This window comes from Argopecten irradians, chromosome 2 (assembly GCF_041381155.1).
Source record: "Argopecten irradians isolate NY chromosome 2, Ai_NY, whole genome shotgun sequence".
NCBI lineage: Eukaryota > Metazoa > Mollusca > Bivalvia > Pectinida > Pectinidae > Argopecten > Argopecten irradians.
Genome location: NC_091135.1, coordinates 72914904 through 72933955, shown reverse-complemented (window position 1 = coordinate 72933955; position 19052 = coordinate 72914904). Strand labels below are relative to the sequence as shown.

Genomic DNA, 19052 nt, shown 5'->3' with positions numbered 1-19052 from the left:
TACTCTACTGTAGAGTGTATACTATACTATACCTACTCTACTGTAGAGTGTATACTATACCTACTCTACTGTAGAGTGTATACCTACTCTACTGTAGAGTGTATACTATACCTACTCTACTGTAGAGTGTATACTATACCTACTCTACTGTAGAGTGTATACTATACCTACTCTACTGTAGAGTGTATACTATACCTACTCTACTGTAGAGTGTATACTATACCTACTCTACTGTAGAGTGTATACTATACCTACTCTACTGTAGAGTGTATACTATACCTACTCTACTGTAGAGTGTATACTATACCTACTCTACTGTAGAGTGTATACTATACCTACTCTACTGTAGTGTGTATACTATACCTACTCTACTGTAGAGTGTATACTATACCTACTCTACTGTAGAGTGTATACTATACCTACTCTACTGTAGTGTGTATACTATACCTACTCTACTGTAGAGTGTATACTATACCTACTCTACTGTAGAGTGTATACTATACCTACTCTACTGTAGAGTGTATACTATACCTACTCTACTGTAGAGTGTATACTATACCTACTCTACTGTAGAGTGTATACTATACCTACTCTACTGTAGAGTGTATACCTACTCTACTGTAGAGTGTATACTATACCTACTCTACTGTAGAGTGTATACTATACCTACTCTACTGTAGAGTGTATACCTACTCTACTGTAGAGTGTATACTATACCTACTCTACTGTAGAGTGTATACTATACCTACTCTGCTGTAGAGTGTATACTATACCTACTCTACTGTAGAGTGTATACTATACCTACTCTACTGTAGAGTGTATACTATACCTACTCTACTGTAGAGTGTATACTATACCTACTCTGCTGTAGAGTGTATACTATACCTACTCTACTGTAGAGTGTATACTATACCTACTCTGCTGTAGAGTGTATACCTACTCTACTGAGGAGTGACTACTATACTGTAGAGTGTAGAGTGTATACCTACCTACTACTGTAGAGTGTATACTTACTCTACTGTGTAGAGTGTATACTCTCTAACTGTAGAGTGTATACTATACCTACTCTACTGTAGAGTGTATACTATACCTACTCTACTGTATAATATACTATACTACTCTGTTGTAGAGTGTATACTATACTCTTACTGTAGAGTGTATACTATACCTACTCTACTGTAGAGTGTATACTACTATACATACTCTACTGTAGAGTGTATACCTACTACTATATGTATCAACTACGACTACAATACTGTAGAGTGTATACTATACCTACTCTACTGGTAGAGTGTATACTATACCTACATCTACTGTAGAGAGTGTAACTATAGTGTAAGAGTGTATACTATACCTACTCTAGCTGTAGAGTGTATACTATACCTACTCTACTGTAGAGTGTATACTATACCTACTCTGCTAGAGGTGTGCTATTATACTGTATACTATACCTACTCTGCACTACTGTGTATACCTATACCTACTCTACTGTAGAGTGTATACTATACCTACTCTACTGTAGAGTGTATACTATACCTACTCTACTGTAGAGTGTATACTATACCTACTCTACTGTAGAGTGTATATACTATACCTACTCTACTGTAGAGTGTATACTACTACTCTACTCTACTGTAGCTTTGTGATATACTATACCTACTCTACTGGTAGAGTAAGTATACTATACTAATCTACTGTAGTGTGTATACTATACCTACTCTACTGTAGATGTATACTTACTCTCTGTGTAGTGTTATACTATACCTACTCTACTGTAGAGAGTGTATGTATACTTGTATACTCTACTGTACTGTAGAGTGTATACTATACCTACTCTACTGTAGAGTGTATACTATACCTACTCTGCTGTAGAGTGTATACCTACTTACTGTAGAGTGTATACTATACTAGAGATGTGTGAGTGTATACTATTACCTACTCTACTGTAGAGTGTATACTATACCTACTCTACTGTAGAGTGTATACTATACTACTCTACTTAGAGTGTATACTATACCTACTCTACTGTAGAGTGTATATAACTATACCTACTCTACTGTAGTGTATACTAACCCTACTCTACTGTAGAGAGAGTGTATACCTACTCTACTGTAGAGTGTATACTATACCTATTCTACTGTAGAGTGTATACCTTACTCTACTAGTAGAGTGTATACCTACTCTACTGTAGAGTGTATACTATACCTACTCTACTGTAGAGTGTATACTATACCTACTCTACTGTAGAGTGTATACTATACCTACTTCTACTGTAGAGTGTATACCTATACCTACTCTACTGTAGAGTGTATACTATACCTCTCTGCTGTAGAGAGACCTAATACCAACTCCTACTGTAGAGTGTATACTATACCTACTCTACTGTAGAATGTATACTATACTCTACTCTGTTGTAGAGTGTATACTATACTTACTGTGTAGAGTGTATACTATACCTACTCTACTGTAGAGTGTATATACTATACCTACTCTACTGTAGAGTGTATACTATACTTACTCTACTGTGTATACTGTATACTTTATTACATACTCTACTGTAGAGTTGTAGACTATACCTACTACTCTGCTGTAGAGTGTATACTATACCTACTCTACTGTAGAGTGTATACCTATACCTACTCTACTGTAGAGTGTATTACTATACCTCTACTGTAGAGTGTATATACCTACTTCGTAGTGTGTAGTGTATACCTACTCTACTGTAGAGTGTATATACCTACTCTACTGTAGAGTGTGTATACTATACCTACTCTACTGTAGAGTGTATACTATACCTACTCTACTGTAGAGTATACTATACCTACTCTACTGTAGAGTGTATACTATACCTACTTCTACAGTGTAGTGTGTACTATACCTACTCTACTGTAGAGTGTATACTATACCTACTCTACTGTAGAGTGTATACTATACCTACTCTACTGTAGTGTGTATACTATACCTACTCTACTGTAGAGTGTATACTATACCTACTCTGCTGTAGAGTGTATACCTACTCTACTGTAGAGTGTATACTATACCTACTCTACTGTAGTTGTGTATACTATACTACTCTACTGTAGAGTGTATACCTACTCTACTGTTAAGAGTGTATACTATACCGCATACTCTACTGTAGAGTGTATACTATACCTACTCTACTGTAGGTGTGTATTACTATACCTACTCTACTGTAGAGTGTATACTATACCTACTCTACTGTAGAGAGAATACATACTCTACTGTAGAGTGTATACTATACCTACTCTACTGTAGAGTGTATACTATACCTACTCTACTGTAGAGTGTATACTATACCTACTCTTACTGTAGTGTGTATACTATAATTACTCTACTGTAGATTGTATACTATATACTCTCTGCTGTAGAGTGTACCTACTATAATACTACTATACTGTAGAGTGTATACTATACCTACTCTACTGTAGAGTGTATACTATACCTTCTCAGCTGTAGAGACTGTAGACTAAACTACTATACTAGATGTACCATACTCTACTGTAGAGTGTGTATTACTATACCTACTCTACTGTAGAGTGTAAACCTATACCTACTCTCTGCTGTAGAGTGTATACTATACCTACTCTACTGTGTAGAGTGTATCCTATACTACTACTGTTGTGATGTATACGATACCTACTGTACTGTGTTGTGTATACTATACTACTCTACTGTAGAGTGTATACTATACCTACTCTACTGTAGAGTGTATACCTATACTACTCTAGTAGAGTTGTATACTATACCTACTCTACTGTAGAGTGTTATACTATACCTACTCTACTGTTGAGAGTTTTCTATACCTATACCTACTCTACTGTAGAGAGTGTATTACTATACCTACTCTGCTCTACTGTAGAGTGTATACTATTATACCTACTCTACTGTAGAGTGTATACTACTCTACTCTACTGTAGAGTATATACTATACTACTCTACTGTAGAGTGTAGAGTGTATACCTACTCTACTGTAGAGTGTATACTACTCTACTACTATACTCTACTTGTAGAGTGTATACTATCTTACCTACTGTAGCTCTACTGTAGAGTGTATACCATATACTACTCTACTGTAGAGTGTATACTATACTCTACTCTAGAGTGTGTAGTGTGGAGTATACCTACTCTACTGTAGAGTGTTATAACTATACCTAACTCTACTGTGTAGAGTGTATACTATACCTACTCTACTGTAGAGTGTATACTATACCTACTCTACTGTAGAGTGTATACTATACCTACTCTACTGTAGAGTGTATACTATACCTACTCTGCTGTAGAGTGTATACCTACTCTACTGTACTATAACTATAACCTACTTAGAGTGTATACAAATACCTTCATCTCTGCTGTAGGGTATACTATACCTACTCTACTGTAGAGAGTTATACTATATACCTACTCTGCTGTAGAGTGTATACTATACCTACTCTAGTGTAGAGTGTATACTATACTCTACTCTACTGTAGAGTGTATACCTACTCTACTGTAGCTGTGTATGTATATACCTACTGTACTGTAGAGTGTATACTATACCTACTCTACTGTAGAGTGTTACTATACCTCTACTGTAGAGTGAATACCTATACTACTCTACTGTAGAGTGTACTATACCTACTCAGCTGTAGAGTGTATACATATACCTACTCTACTGTAGTGTGTAGTACTATACCTACTCCTACTGTAGAGTGTATACTATACCTACTCTACTGTAGAGTGTATACTATACCTACTCTACTGTAGAGTGTATACTATACTTACTTGTGTACTGTAGAGTGTTATACTATACCTACTCTACTCTGCTGTAGAGTGTATACCTACTCTACTGTAGAGTGTTACTATATACTCTATACTAGAGTTGTGTATACAGTAAAGTGTATACTATACTCTACTGTAGAGTGTATACTATACCTACTCTACTGTAGAGTGTATACTATACCTACTCTACTGTAGAGTGTAGTATACTATACCTACTCTACTGTAGTGGTGTATACTATACCTACTCTACTGTAGAGTGTATACTATACTACTCTACTGTAGAGTGTATACTTATACTCTACTGTAGTAGTGTATACTATACCTACTCTGCTGTAGAGTGTATAACCCTATACCTGTACTCTACTGTAGTGTGTATAGACTTATACAATACCTACTACTGTAGAGTGTATACTATACCTACTCTACTGTTAGTACTACTATGTAGTGGTATACCTACTCTACCTAGAGTAGTGTATGTGAGTATATATACATACTCTACTGTAGAGTGTTATACTATACCTACTCTACTGTAGAGTGTATACTATACCTACTCTACTGTAGAGTGTATACTATACCTTACCTACTGTAGAGTGTATACTATCTGCCTACTCTACTGTAGTGTGTATACTAGTTACCTACTCTGCTGTAGAGTGTATACTATACCTACTCTACTGTAGAGTGTATACCTATACCTACTCCAACTGTAGAGTGTATACTATACCTACTCTGCTGTAGAGTGTATACTATACCTACTCTACTGTAGAGTGTATACTATACCTACTCCACTGTAGAGTGTATACTATACCTACTCTGCTGTAGAGTGTATACTATACCTACTCTGCTGTAGAGTGTATACTATACCTACTCTACTGTAGAGTGTATACTATACCTACTCTACTGTAGTTGTATACTATACCCTACTCTACTGTAGAGTGCCTATACTATACCTACTCTGACTCGGACTGTAGAGAGTGTAACTTACTGTAGAGTGTATACTATACTCTATGCTGTAGAGTGTATACTATTCCTATCTCTACTGTAGAGTTGTATACATATACCTACTCTACTGTATGAGGAGTGTATACTATACCTTACTCTGCTGTAGAGTGTATACCTATACTACTTATACTGTAGAGTGTTTACTATACCTACGCTATACTGTATGTATACTATACTACTCTGTAGATTTCTGATTACCTAATCTGCTGATCTTGTTTAAGTTGATATTCTACTGCTAGATCTCTCATTACGTCGCGTGTATATACCTACTCTGCTGTAGATATCTATAACTACTCTATACGCGGGATACATACTCTGCTGTAGATGCTCGTGATTGCGCTACTACCGTACCTGTTTGTAGATCTCTGATTAGCCGGTGATACTATACTCTACTGTAGATCTCTTGATAGAGCGGGATACAATACTCTGCTGTTAGATTTCGTGATTACGCGGACCCTACTCTGCTGTAGATCTCTATTAAGCTGATACCTACTCTACTGTAGAGTGGTCATACGCGGATACCTACTCTGCTGTAGATCTCTGTATACTATACACTACTCTGCTGTAGATCTCTGATGTATGCGGATACCTACTCTAGCTGTATACTTATCTCTCATTACTGTAGATACATTACTCTTACTGTAGATTTCGATTACGATAATACCTACTCTGCTGTAGATCTCTGATTAGCTGATTACCTACTCTGGTTTAGATCTGATTATCCTACCTACTCTGGTTTTTAGATCTTGATTTCGCGGATCACCAATTTGGTTTAGATCTCTGATACGAAGTTGGTATACCTACTCTGGGTGTAGATCTCTTATCTCGCAAGTAATCTTCTGCTCCGGGTTCTACGTGAGAAGTTTGTTGAGTCACGAGCGTAGACCCAAACAGCATTATTTCACATGAAGTAACTCTAAGCTCCTAGCTTCTACGATTCTTACAAAATAACAATTGAGTCCAAATGAATAATTAGACATGTAAAAAGAATTAGAAAAATAGTTGGCAAATGGACTAAGGCTTCACTTTCTACAAATATAGAACAATGATGTAAATGATATATGTCCCCATGACAAAAAAGACCCAAGAATTACAAAAAATACAGCTTATGTCAAAAATCATAGAAACAAGCATTATACATGTCCCCTGACAGTCCCTCTAACAAGGTTGGGTACAGCTTATGTCAAAAATCATAGATACAAGTTATACCATGTCCCTGACAGTCCACAGTGTTGGGTACAGCTGTATGTCAAAAATCATGACAAGATTATGATGTCCCCCTGAACTGTCCCAGCTAGGGTTAGGGTAGGCTGTATGTAAAAATTATAGAATGATTATCATATTTATGCTCCCCTGAAAGTCCCACAAGGGTTTGGGTACGGATTATGTCAAATATCATAGATCAGATTATACATGTCTCCTGACGTCCCAAACAGGGTTAGGGTACAGCTTCTGTCAAAAACTCATAGAACAGATTATACTGGTCCCCTGAAAGTCCCACCACGAGGGTTGGGGTAGGATTATGTCAAAAATCATTGAACAGGGATTATACATGTCCCGACCAGTCCCACAAAGGGTTTGGGTTTCGGCTTACGTCAAAAAATCATAGAACTGATCTTATATATGTCCCATGAAAGTCCAGACAAGGGTTTGGGTACACCTTATGTCAATAATCATACGAACAGGCTTATACTTGTCCTCCTTGACAGTCCCCACAAGGGTTTTAGGGTACAGCTTATGTCAAAAATCATAGAACATGATTATACATGTCCCCTGACAGTCTCCTACAAGGGTTGGGGTACGGCTTATGTCAAAAATCATAGAACAGATTATACATGTCCCCTGACAGTCTATACAAGGGTTTGGGTACGGCTTATCTCAAAAATCATAGAACAGATTATACATGTCCCCTGACAGTCCCCATAAGGGTTGCGGTATGGCTTATGTCAAAAATCATAGAACATATTTTACATGTCTTCTGACAGTCTCCACAAGGGTTAGTATACAGCTTATGTCAAAAATCATAGAACAGATTATGCATGTCCCCTGACAGTCCCCACAAGGGTTGGGGTACGGCTTATGTCAAAAATCATAGAACAAATTATACATGTCCCCTGAAAGTCCGCACAACAGTTAGGGTACAGCTTATGTCAAAAATCATAGAACAGATTATACATGTCCCCTTACAGTCCCCACAACAGTTAGGGTACAGCTTATGTCAAAAATCATAGAACAGATTATACATGTCCCCTGACAGTCCCCACAACGGTTGGGGTACGGCTTATGTCAAAAATCATAGAACAGATTATACATGTCCCCTGACAGTCTCCACAAGGGTTAGGGTACAGCTTATGTCAAAAATCATAGAACAGATTATACATGTCCCCTGACAGTCTCCCACAATGGTTTAGGGTACGCTTATGTCAAAAATCATAGAACATTATTACATGTCATTATACAACGATTGGGGGTATCAGCTTATGTCAAATAATCATGAGACAGTCCCCCCCCTGACAGTCCCAACATGGGTTACTGGTCAAAGGATTATATCAAAAATCATAGGGATTATAGGCAATATCCCCTGAATCTCTTACAAGAGTTACTGGTTCGGCTTTGTCAAAAATCATAGAACAGATCTATAACATGTCCCACTGACAGTCTGTACAAGGGTTAGGGTACAGCCTTATATCAAAAATCATAGAACAGATTATAACCATGTCCCATGACAGTCCCCACAACGGTTGGGGTACGGCTTATGTCAAAAATCATAGAACAGATTATACATGTCCCCTGACAGTCCCCACAACGGTTAGGGTACAGCTTATGTCAAAAATCATAGAACAGATTATACATGTCCCCTGACAGTCCCCACAAGGGTTAGGGTACGGCTTATGTCAAAAATCATAGAACAGATTATACATGTCCCCTGACAGTCCCCACAACGGTTGGGGTACGGCTTATGTCAAAAATCATAGAACAGATTATACATGTCCCCTGACAGTCTCCACAAGGGTTAGGGTACGGCTTATGTCAAAAATCATAGAACAGATTATACATGTCCCCTGACAGTCTCCACAAGGGTTAGGGTACAGCTTATGTCAAAAATCATAGAACAGATTATACATGTCCCCTGACAGTCCCCACAAGGGTTAGGGTACGGCTTATGTCAAAAATCATAGAACAGATTATACATGTCCCCTGACAGTCCCCACAACGGTTAGGGTACGGCTTATGTCAAAAATCATAGAACAGATTATACATGTCCCCTGACAGTCCCCACAAGGGTTTGGGGGCTTATGTAACGGCTTATGATCAAAAATATAGAACAGATTATACATGTCCCCATGACAGTCTTCCACAACGGGTTGGGTGTACAGCTTATGTCAAAAATCATAGAACAGATTATACATGTCCCCTGACAGTCCCCACAAGGGTTGGGGTACGGCTTATGTCAAAAATCATAGAACAGATTATACATGTCCCCTGACAGTCCCCACAAGGGTTGGGGTACGGCTTATGTCAAAAATCATAGAACAGATTATACATGTCCCCTGACAGTCTCCACAAGGGTTAGGGTATACAGCTTATAACAGCTTATGTCAAAAATCATAGAACAGATTATACATGTCCCCTGACAGTCCCCACAAGGGTTAGGGTACGGCTTATGTCAAAAATCATAGAACAGATTATACATGTCCCCTGACAGTCCCCACAAGGGTTAGGGTACGGCTTATGTCAAAAATCATAGAACAGATTATACATGTCCCCTGACAGTCCGCACAACAGTTAGGGTACAGCTTATGTCAAAAATCATAGAACAGATTATACATGTCCCATGACAGTCCCCACAACAGTTCGGGAAAACAGATTATGTCAAAAATCATAGAACAGATTATACATGTCCCCTGACAGTCTCCACAACGGTTGGGGTACGGCTTATGTCAAAAATCATAGAACAGATTATACATGTCCCCTGACAGTCTCCACAAGGGTTGGGGTACAGCTTATGTCAAAAATCATTGTTAGAACAGATTATACATGTCCCCTGACAGTCCCCCACAAGGGTTGGGGTACAGCTTATGTCAAAAATCATAGAACAGATTATACATGTCCCCTGACCGTGAAAGTCCACAAGGGTTTGGGTACGGCTTATGTCAAAAAATCATAGAACAGATTATACATGTCCCCTGACAGTCCCCACAAGGGTTAGGGTACAGCTTATGTCAAAAATCATAGAACAGATTATACATGTCCCCTGACAGTCCCCACAAGGGTTGGGGTACGGCTTATGTCAAAAATCATAGAACAGAATTATACATGTCCCCGACAAAAATGACAGTCTCCACAACGGTTTTGGGTAAAAATCATATTATGTCAAAAATCATAGAACCAGATTATTACATGTCCCCTGACAGTCCCCACAACGGTTTCGGGGTACGGCTTTATGTCAAAAATCATAGAGAACAGATTACTACATGTCCCCCTGACAGTCCCCACAAGGTTTGGGGTACAGCTTATGTCAAATATTATAGAACAGATTATACATGTCCCCTGACAGTCTCCACAAGGGTTAGGGTACGGCTTATGTCAAAAATCATAGAACAGATTATACATGTCCCCTTACAGTCCCCACAAGGGTTAGGGTACGGCTTATGTCAAAAATCATAGAACAGATTATACATGTCCCCTGACAGTCTCCACAACAGGTTGGGTACAGGCTTATGTCAAAAATCATAGAACAGATTTATACATGTCCCCTGACAGTCCCCACAAGGGTTGGGGTACTGGCGGCTTAATATTATCCCCTGACAAAAAAGATCATAGAAACATCATAGATTATACATGTTGTCCCCTGATAGTCCTCCACAAGGGTTAGTATACGGCTTATGTCAAAAATCATAGAACAGAATTATACATGTCCCCCCTATAAGTCCCCACAAAGGTTTTTGTGTACAGCTTATGTCAAAAATCAATAAGAACAGATTTTACATGTCCCCCTGACAGTCCCCATAAGGGTTAGGATACAGCTTATTTTTACATATTTTTCACAAAAAATCATAGAACAGATTATACATTTCCTCCCCCTGACAAGTCTCCACTCAAGAGGTTACGGGTACGGTGCTTATGTTTCAAAAATCATAGAACAAGATTATACATGTCCCCTGACAGTCCCTCCGTAAGGGTTAGGGTACAGCTAATATTCAAAAATCATAGAAGTAGATTTATACTTGTACCCTGTCAGTCCTCCACAACAGTTAATAAACAGCTTAAATCAAATATCAAAGAAACAGAATTATAACATGTCCCCTGACAAGTCCCCACACAAGGGTTAGGGTACGGCTTAAATGTCAAAAAAATCATAGAACAGATTATACAGTTCCACCTGATAGTCCCCACATGGGGTAGGGAACGGGCTTATGTCAATAATGATAGAACAGATTTACCATGTCCCCTGACTGTACATCACTATAAGGGTCTTAAAAACGGGCTTATGTCAAAAAAATCATAGAACCAGATATATAACATGTCCCCTGAATATTCTCCACAAGGGTTGGGGTTGACGGCTTATGTCAAAAAATCATAAGAACACCAGAATATACTATGGTCACCAATGACAGTCTTCCAGAAGGGTTTGTATACAGCTTATCTCAAAAAACTGTAAAAAAACTGATTATACATGTACCCGGATTAGTCCTTACAAGGGTTTGCGGTATGGCTTTATGTCATAAATCATAAGACATATCTTTACATGTCTTCTGACAGGTCCAGAATTTCAGAAGAAGATTTTTGAAGTTTTTAGCCTATTTGACCCTTTTTTAGCCCCATCCCTCTGCCCCCAGGGGGTCGGCCAGGACCAATGTGGAAATGATATTAAAATGCTATCTCAGGCTAATAATTCTAACCAAGTTTGACTCGTTTCCAATAAAAATTGAGCAAAACATTCTCATAAATGTGTTTTCCCTATATAAACTTTAGTAAACTTGACCCCCCTCCCCAGGGGGAAACGTGAGACCCCAGGGTCATATAATTCACAATTTTTGTAAAGGACCTTAAGACCTTTCTATTTATGAAAAGTATTTGATTCTACCATTTCCAGAATTTCAGAAGAAGATTTTTGAAGTTTTAGCCTATTTGACCATTTTTTAGCCCCACCCCTCTGCCCCAGGGGGTCGGCCAGGACCAATGTGGATATGATATTAAAATGCTATCTCAGGCTAATAATTCTAACCAAGTTTGACTCGTTTCCAATGAAAATTGAGCAAAACATTCTCATAAATGTGTTTTCCCTATATAAACTATAGTAAACTTAACCCCCTCCCCAGGGGAAACGTGAGACCCCAGGGTCATATAATTCACAATTTTTGTAAAGGACCTTAAGACCTTTCTATTTATGAAAAGTATTTGATTCTACCATTTCCAGAATTTCAGAAGAAGATTTTTGAAGTTTTAGCCTATTTTACCCCTTTTGACCCCGCCCCTAAAGCCCCTGGGGGTCAGTCATAGAAAATTTGTTAATAGGATTAAATGGCCAATCTCATACTGATAATTCTGACAACATTTGACTCATTTCCTATTACAAATGACCAAATAATAAGCAAAAATGTGTTTTTCCCAATATAAACTATAGTAAATTTAACCCCCTCCCCCAGGGGGAAACTAGAGACCCCAGGGTCATATAATTCACATATTTGTAAAGGACCTTAAGACCTTTCTATTCATGAAAAGTATTTGATTCTACCATTTCCAGAATTTCAGAAGAAGATTTTTGAAGTTTTAGCCTATATATATTTGACCCTTTTTTAGCCCCACCCCTCTGCCCCCAGGGGGTCGGCCAGGACCAATGTGGATATGATATTAAAATGCTATCTCAGGCTAATAATTCTAACCAAGTTTGACTCGTTTCCAATGAAAATTGAGCAAAACATTCTCATAAATGTATTTTCCCTATATAAACTATAGTAAACTTGACCCCTCCCCAGGGGGAAACGTGAGACCCCAGGGTCATGTAATTCACAATTTTTGTAAAGGACCTTAAGACCTTTCTATCTATGAAGAGTATTTGATTCTACCACATCTGTGAGTAGAGAAGAAGATTTTTGAAATTTTACTCAATTTTACCCCTTTTGGCCCCTCCCACAGCCCCCTGGGGGGTGGGGACCATATAATTCACAATTTTTATTGGCCTTATGCCTAAGAAGGTTTGTGCAAATAATTTCATTGAAATTGCTTCAGCAGTTTTGGAGAAGAAGTCAAAAATGTAAATTGTTTACGGACATACGACGGACGACGCAACGCAGATTGAGAATAGGTCACTACATGCACGACGCACGACGCACGAACGGACGACGGACGACGACGGACAAAAGGCGATATTAGAATAGGTCACTTGCTTTTTGCTTTTTCCTTGATTGCCAAAAATAAATACAACCATCTAGTCATAAACTAATACCCTACAATACAAAATAAATGTAGTTGATTTTTTCTGAATTTCCCACTAACACTTACTAACTGAAATCTTAATCTTTGGGATTTTATAAAATCAAAAATTGCAAAAAAACAATTTTAGAAAAAGTTTTATTTGCCATCAAACCATTGCCTTTTAACATTACTTTTTTTTATAAATCTGTAGAAAGAACACAAGTATGTGTTCCAAAACATTCCTCATTATCAAAGTTATCCGATGTCTTAAGGGATCTTTACTTACCCACAAGGTTACATATTAACGGAATGGGAAAATGATGTTAAAAAGAAATAAAACAAAGATTATTTTTTTACATTTTTTTTCCTGACCCGTGATTTGTACCTTTTATTCAACTGCTTGAGGGGGGGGGTACAGGATTTTGCCATGTCCCTTATGGCGATCTTTCCTCCTGAACCTTGGGGATCTGCATCTTGTACTCCCGACGCTCTCTGGCCATCTCACTACAGAACAAGTAAAAAAGTAAACATTTCATTAAGAATCAACATTCTGGATAAAAAGTTAGTGGTAATCCTTGATGAAGAAGTTCATTGAAAGAACCAGACCATCCCTTTAATTAATTATAATTCATTATAACTTTATACATGCCTATTCCAGTAATGTAATGGATCCTATAAGCAAAAAGGGAGAGAAATATTTTAACTAATAAGTGGGGGACTACCCTCCCCCTTAGTGTAATAAAAAGATCATTTGAGATGTTTCAAGATCACAGCTGTGACACATGAATAAGTTCTCCAACTGGGGGGTTAGTGGGTGTTCAATCAGAGGAAATCCTCGGAAAAGAAGAAGAATCACATCTCTGATATTGTAATGACTCTGATTAAACGCTTAGCACTGGGGTAAAGAATTGAAGGCTATACATGTAGTACAAACCTTGTTGATACCATTTTATACGATTGGTGTTTGAGTTTCTGGTCCATCATTTTGTTTGGCCATTGTAATTGTTTTTGTTTCTGTTTCTCCAACCTTTTCCGACCACGTTGTTTGTTTATTGCGCAGCATTTTTCTGGCAGATTTTTTTGGGGACTCTGGTAAACTAAAGTTTAGCCCACCTCTCAACTACTAACTCCTTTCCAAAAACTTGGTCAGTTTACAACACCCTGTCCACCATGACAACAAGAAATAAATACATTTATCTGGTAGTGGCTGTTGAGATAGTTTCAAGGAGATATTTGATTTTTAACATGCCCCTGCAGTCTATTTCTAACATCATATAGTCAAAACTTTTTTTGTTACAGACCATGGAAACACTTTGAATATTTTCAGGGAATTTAAAAGTACATTTTATCTTTAACATATGATACACATCCTATTATGAAAGAATTGTCGGGATAAAGAAAATAGGCGCGACCCCTGAATTTAACAGGGCATTCAAGTTTAAAGACTTCAAATTAAAACAGATTTATCTCAGTTGCATTTTTGAGTAGTACGGTACTTACGTCGATGTGACCGATGCCGATGTCTCGTAGAAAGTCACCAACATTGACTTAGTTTGGTGTTGAATGAGAAAATTCTCATGCACGTCCCATCCCTGTGAGGAGGAATGGCGGTCAACATACTGTGTTATACATGGAACAAGGGCTAGTATGGCAAAAATAAATGTTATCAATGTGACAATGAGTCCCCCATTCAACACCGAGGATTCATGTGGGTATCGGCTTGTTATCATTTGACGTACATTTCTTGTACAATTAATGATTATAATAATAATTTAATTATACTAAGTACTTTGTATCAACATAATACTACTGAAAATGGTAATAAATCACAACTGAAAACCACAACATTCTGTACACGGTCACCTAATATCTGCTTAAGAGCAAACTTACCCGCATTACTTATCGGTTGGAATTGTTTTCATCTTTTTTATCCCCACACGTGGATAAGCAAAGTACAAGACCTACTATTCCCCTAGGAAGCCACGTTTACCAATGGCTATAGAATGGTATAGTTTGCCTACCCAACCGCCAACCTGCATCGCAGTATGGAATGTCTTGTCACACTTATTTTTTCATCTGATATCCAGTGTCGTACTCAGGTTGGGCCAGCTTTACAGGTATCTCATTTTCTACAGGACACAAAGTTTTTTCAATTATATCAAAGTTAATACATTGATTAAGCACTAGCAAACAAGGTAGGTATGTAATAATCTCCTATGAAAAGATAGCAACTTCAACTGCAAAGAAAGTTTTAAGTTTAGTGAAAAAGACAGATTCTCATCTCATAGAAAGACAATAGTAAGGACTTATGTGCCCCTTGCTATAACTAGGACTTTCAAACCTTGATATCAAGCAGAACCACCATAACTCTTCCTAGTTATAACCACATAATCGTTATAAAAGATCGACCTAGGCATAAGAATGACAAAGAAATTCACTATTTATTAAAGTAAATATTTTGTAATAAATAATGCAGATTACTGTAAATCAAACCAGCAATTTATGTCAATTATAATTCATAACATCATCATATTTAATAAAATTCCGAATCAGAATTAACTTTCAACCTACTCTCTGAATATTCATCAGCACTCATCAAAGCGCTTTGCCCCTTGCCTGAGTGACCAGACTCCCTCATGGGAGTCACTGACTCTCTGAGTCAATAGCCATCTTGAGCCTCGGTTTCACCATCTGTCTGAGTTCACTCTCGTTCATTCCACTATCATCTTCAACTTCACTTTCGTTCATCAAGTCTGAATCGTTGTCGTCGGAGAGCCCATACACTCTCTCCAGGGCTTCAGACACCCAGTTTTTAGATTTGACAGGGGGGCTAGCCTTAGATGTAGAGGGATGATAGACCTGATATGGTCGGATTGTTCTGTCACACTTGAATGATCCTGTGATATGGTTGATCTACTACTGGTCAGTAATCAAAGAGACATTATGATTTAATTCACACATTACAAACTTACCCGGGTCGGTATATAATGGTACTGAGACAGATATAGAGGTGGCCAGTATGAAAGAATGAGGTACAACATATTTATGAAATTTTCTAATTAAAAATAAATATTTCAGATTGTTTTGCCCTATTAATCAGTGAATCTCCTTAATCATTTATAGTTCCTTGATTTTCTTTGGAATACATCCCTAAGAGCTAGAGTCTAACTCCAGTTCCTCAATTTGAGGGCACAAATTGAGTATTAATTTTGGAAATAAATCTCATCTTTAAAAATGACACCTAAAACCTTAAGCCACATAAGTTTTGTATATATCTGTGACATATAACCCACCTCCGTGGGCTGAGATGGTGGGGATACAGCGGATCGGTGTCCTTGACTGAGTCTTGTACAAGGGTTAGGGATTATCCTTCTCGTCGCGTCCCAGCAGCAGCATTGGCCCTTGCCTGCTTCACACTAGTGCCTCAAGTAGTTTTGAACCCAAACCTTGGCGGAGGCTTCCTATCTCTTTCTCTGCTTGGGAACGCTTCATCATCTTAAGCTGCATTTGCTGGCTGTTTTAAAATTCTCCTCAAGCTGTCGTTTCAAAAAATTCCTGTTGTTTTTTGTAATCCTGTTATAGAAATACAGTGTTAGCATAAGATTTAAAGTCATAATGAAATTACATGTAATAAATATAACTGAAGGATATGTGTAAACACAAATTAACATTCCTTTTTCAATAAACAGTATTTAAATGCCACATAAGTATTTCAATTCAAATCTTTTTATACACTTATAGAAATATTTCATTCACAAAATTTCCGTAATTTCTCTACAAACCTTGATAACCTCCAGTTGTTGAGGATCGGTCGTGTCGGCTCATGTTTTTGGGGGACGGCCTCGATCCACGTTCATTGGCTGCATGATTGAGGGTTTAATGTTCTGATAGGTTTGTTTTGTACGCGTTGTGTTGTCGAATCTGGTTCTGCTATCAGTTCCATTATGTGTCTGTTTTCGCTTGTGTTCCATAATCTAAATGTGTATACCCATGTTCCTTCTTTCGTTGGAACCCCTGTGTTTCTACTGTCGAATGGAACCATTTTCATTCCGTCATTCGTTGGAATCCGTAAACAACTGAAAATGTTTAAAAAACTTACTACAGTAATAATATTTTCCAGTTGATTTTAAGGGCCATAAGAAATTTATTCTATTGACCTAATTAACACACCAATTTTGTGATCAACCTCATAAACATCTGTGGTCTGGTGCCCACACCATGTGTGACCCACTAATGACAGAGGTTATGTTAATGATACATAATTCGGGTCAACAATTCATGGACATGAATAACTCTCACTCAGGGATATATAACCCCTGGCTGTGATAAATGGTTTGTAATAGAGAATACTGCTTAACATCCTACATGCCCTCCCATGAGTGCCCCACGGAACCGAACATCCCAATCATACATATAGACCTCCATAATAACGACCTACATTCATTTCGATATGGGATTTGCAAGCCCACATACACAAGTCAGCCTGTAAAACAAGTAAGCACAAAATAAGAAAGTATGGGAGTTTCATCTTCGAGAACTCTCAGCCCATTCATTTTTGCATGCCTTGGCGAGCAAAAAATTGAATCTTCAAGATGAGTTATCATGAAATCTTGGTCATATGACACTAGTGACAGATCCCAAATACTAACAAGACACTCACCTCACGGGTGAAGTCTTTGCAATGACATTAGATCAAATTATGTGATAGTTATCCAATCCAGCACCGCATATTACTAATGACCTACCTACCACATCACAGTCGACATTCCCAACGAGCTGAAAACCGTTCCCAAGCGGACCAGATAGAAGGTTCCCGGATAAAATGCCACCATAGTCCATCACTACTCAATGCTAGAGATAATCGAACGCCCCTTACTGGCCCAGACTGGATCCATTGGAAAGGGATTATCACTCTCGTACATTGTGGCAACCATTTCCTAACGTCTGTCAAAAATGCATTATATACAATCAATGCGAAGAGTACGCATGTATGGCAGTTTTTGACATTCAACTTCGTAAATTTCTATATATTTTTGGATGGCAATCTGTATCTTTTCAAAGTCCAAGTCCTATTTGGATATCAGTTTGATATGGATAAGAATAACTACTACCTGTATAACCCAATCATGTATTCCAAATCTTTGATTATATTTAAGTAACAATGGCCAATTAAAACTATTAAAAAATTACTTTTAAAAAATCTTTATGTTTGGTTGAAAGGTGATAGAGACACTGTGCTGTAAGAAGAAGTGATGACGGTTGAGCTGAATGGTGAACGGTGAAGAAGAAGCTGACTGGATGAGCCCATGTGCCATTGGCTGAATATGTTCTGAGGAGGTGTTTAGTGCGAGTAAAGAAGGTATGTTGTATAAACGCCTTTGGAGCGACAAAATGTTTTTGGATGATTTCTTGATTTTCCTGATAAAAGAAGTGACACCTGTCCGTTTCTCCTGCTACCATGGTGCAGGTGTTTGGGTCGACTAGAGCTTATGTACTGCACTGATGAGGGTCGTTGCTAAGGTTGTAGTCGCCTTGGGTTACAGTTGTCTTGGACTGAGGGTACTCGATGATTTTAGATGATCACGAAGATTTTTTATGCATATAGAATGAATCGACATTATTGAACAAGACTATGATAAGAAATTTGAAATGTTATTCATACACACCAATGAAAAATGATATAGCTGAGAAATTACTTGACACAAAGCACTTTGCTTAATATCAAAATAATTTTTACTTTAATCCCCTCTATAAATACATTTAATTGTCAACTACATGTACAATCAAGATGGCTTTTTATGTACAGTCCAAAAAATATTGCTGTGTATACAAAAGTAAAAAAAACAACCATTATA

At 37.8% G+C, this 19052-nt stretch overlaps 1 protein-coding gene across 1 annotated transcript in view; it reads right to left on the bottom strand.

Annotated features, from left to right (window-relative positions):
• Positions 1 to 17022, bottom strand: part of LOC138312967 (ephrin type-A receptor 3-like) — an 80510-nt gene extending 63488 nt beyond the window's left edge. The window contains exons 1-2 of the mRNA XM_069253666.1: positions 16980 to 17022; positions 15849 to 16094 (exon numbers count right to left, since the gene is read on the bottom strand). Of these exons, the coding sequence (XP_069109767.1) occupies positions 15849 to 16094; positions 16980 to 17022 (289 nt within the window). The remainder of the gene's footprint in view (positions 1 to 15848; positions 16095 to 16979) is intronic.
• Positions 17023 to 19052: the final 2030 nt, after the last annotated feature.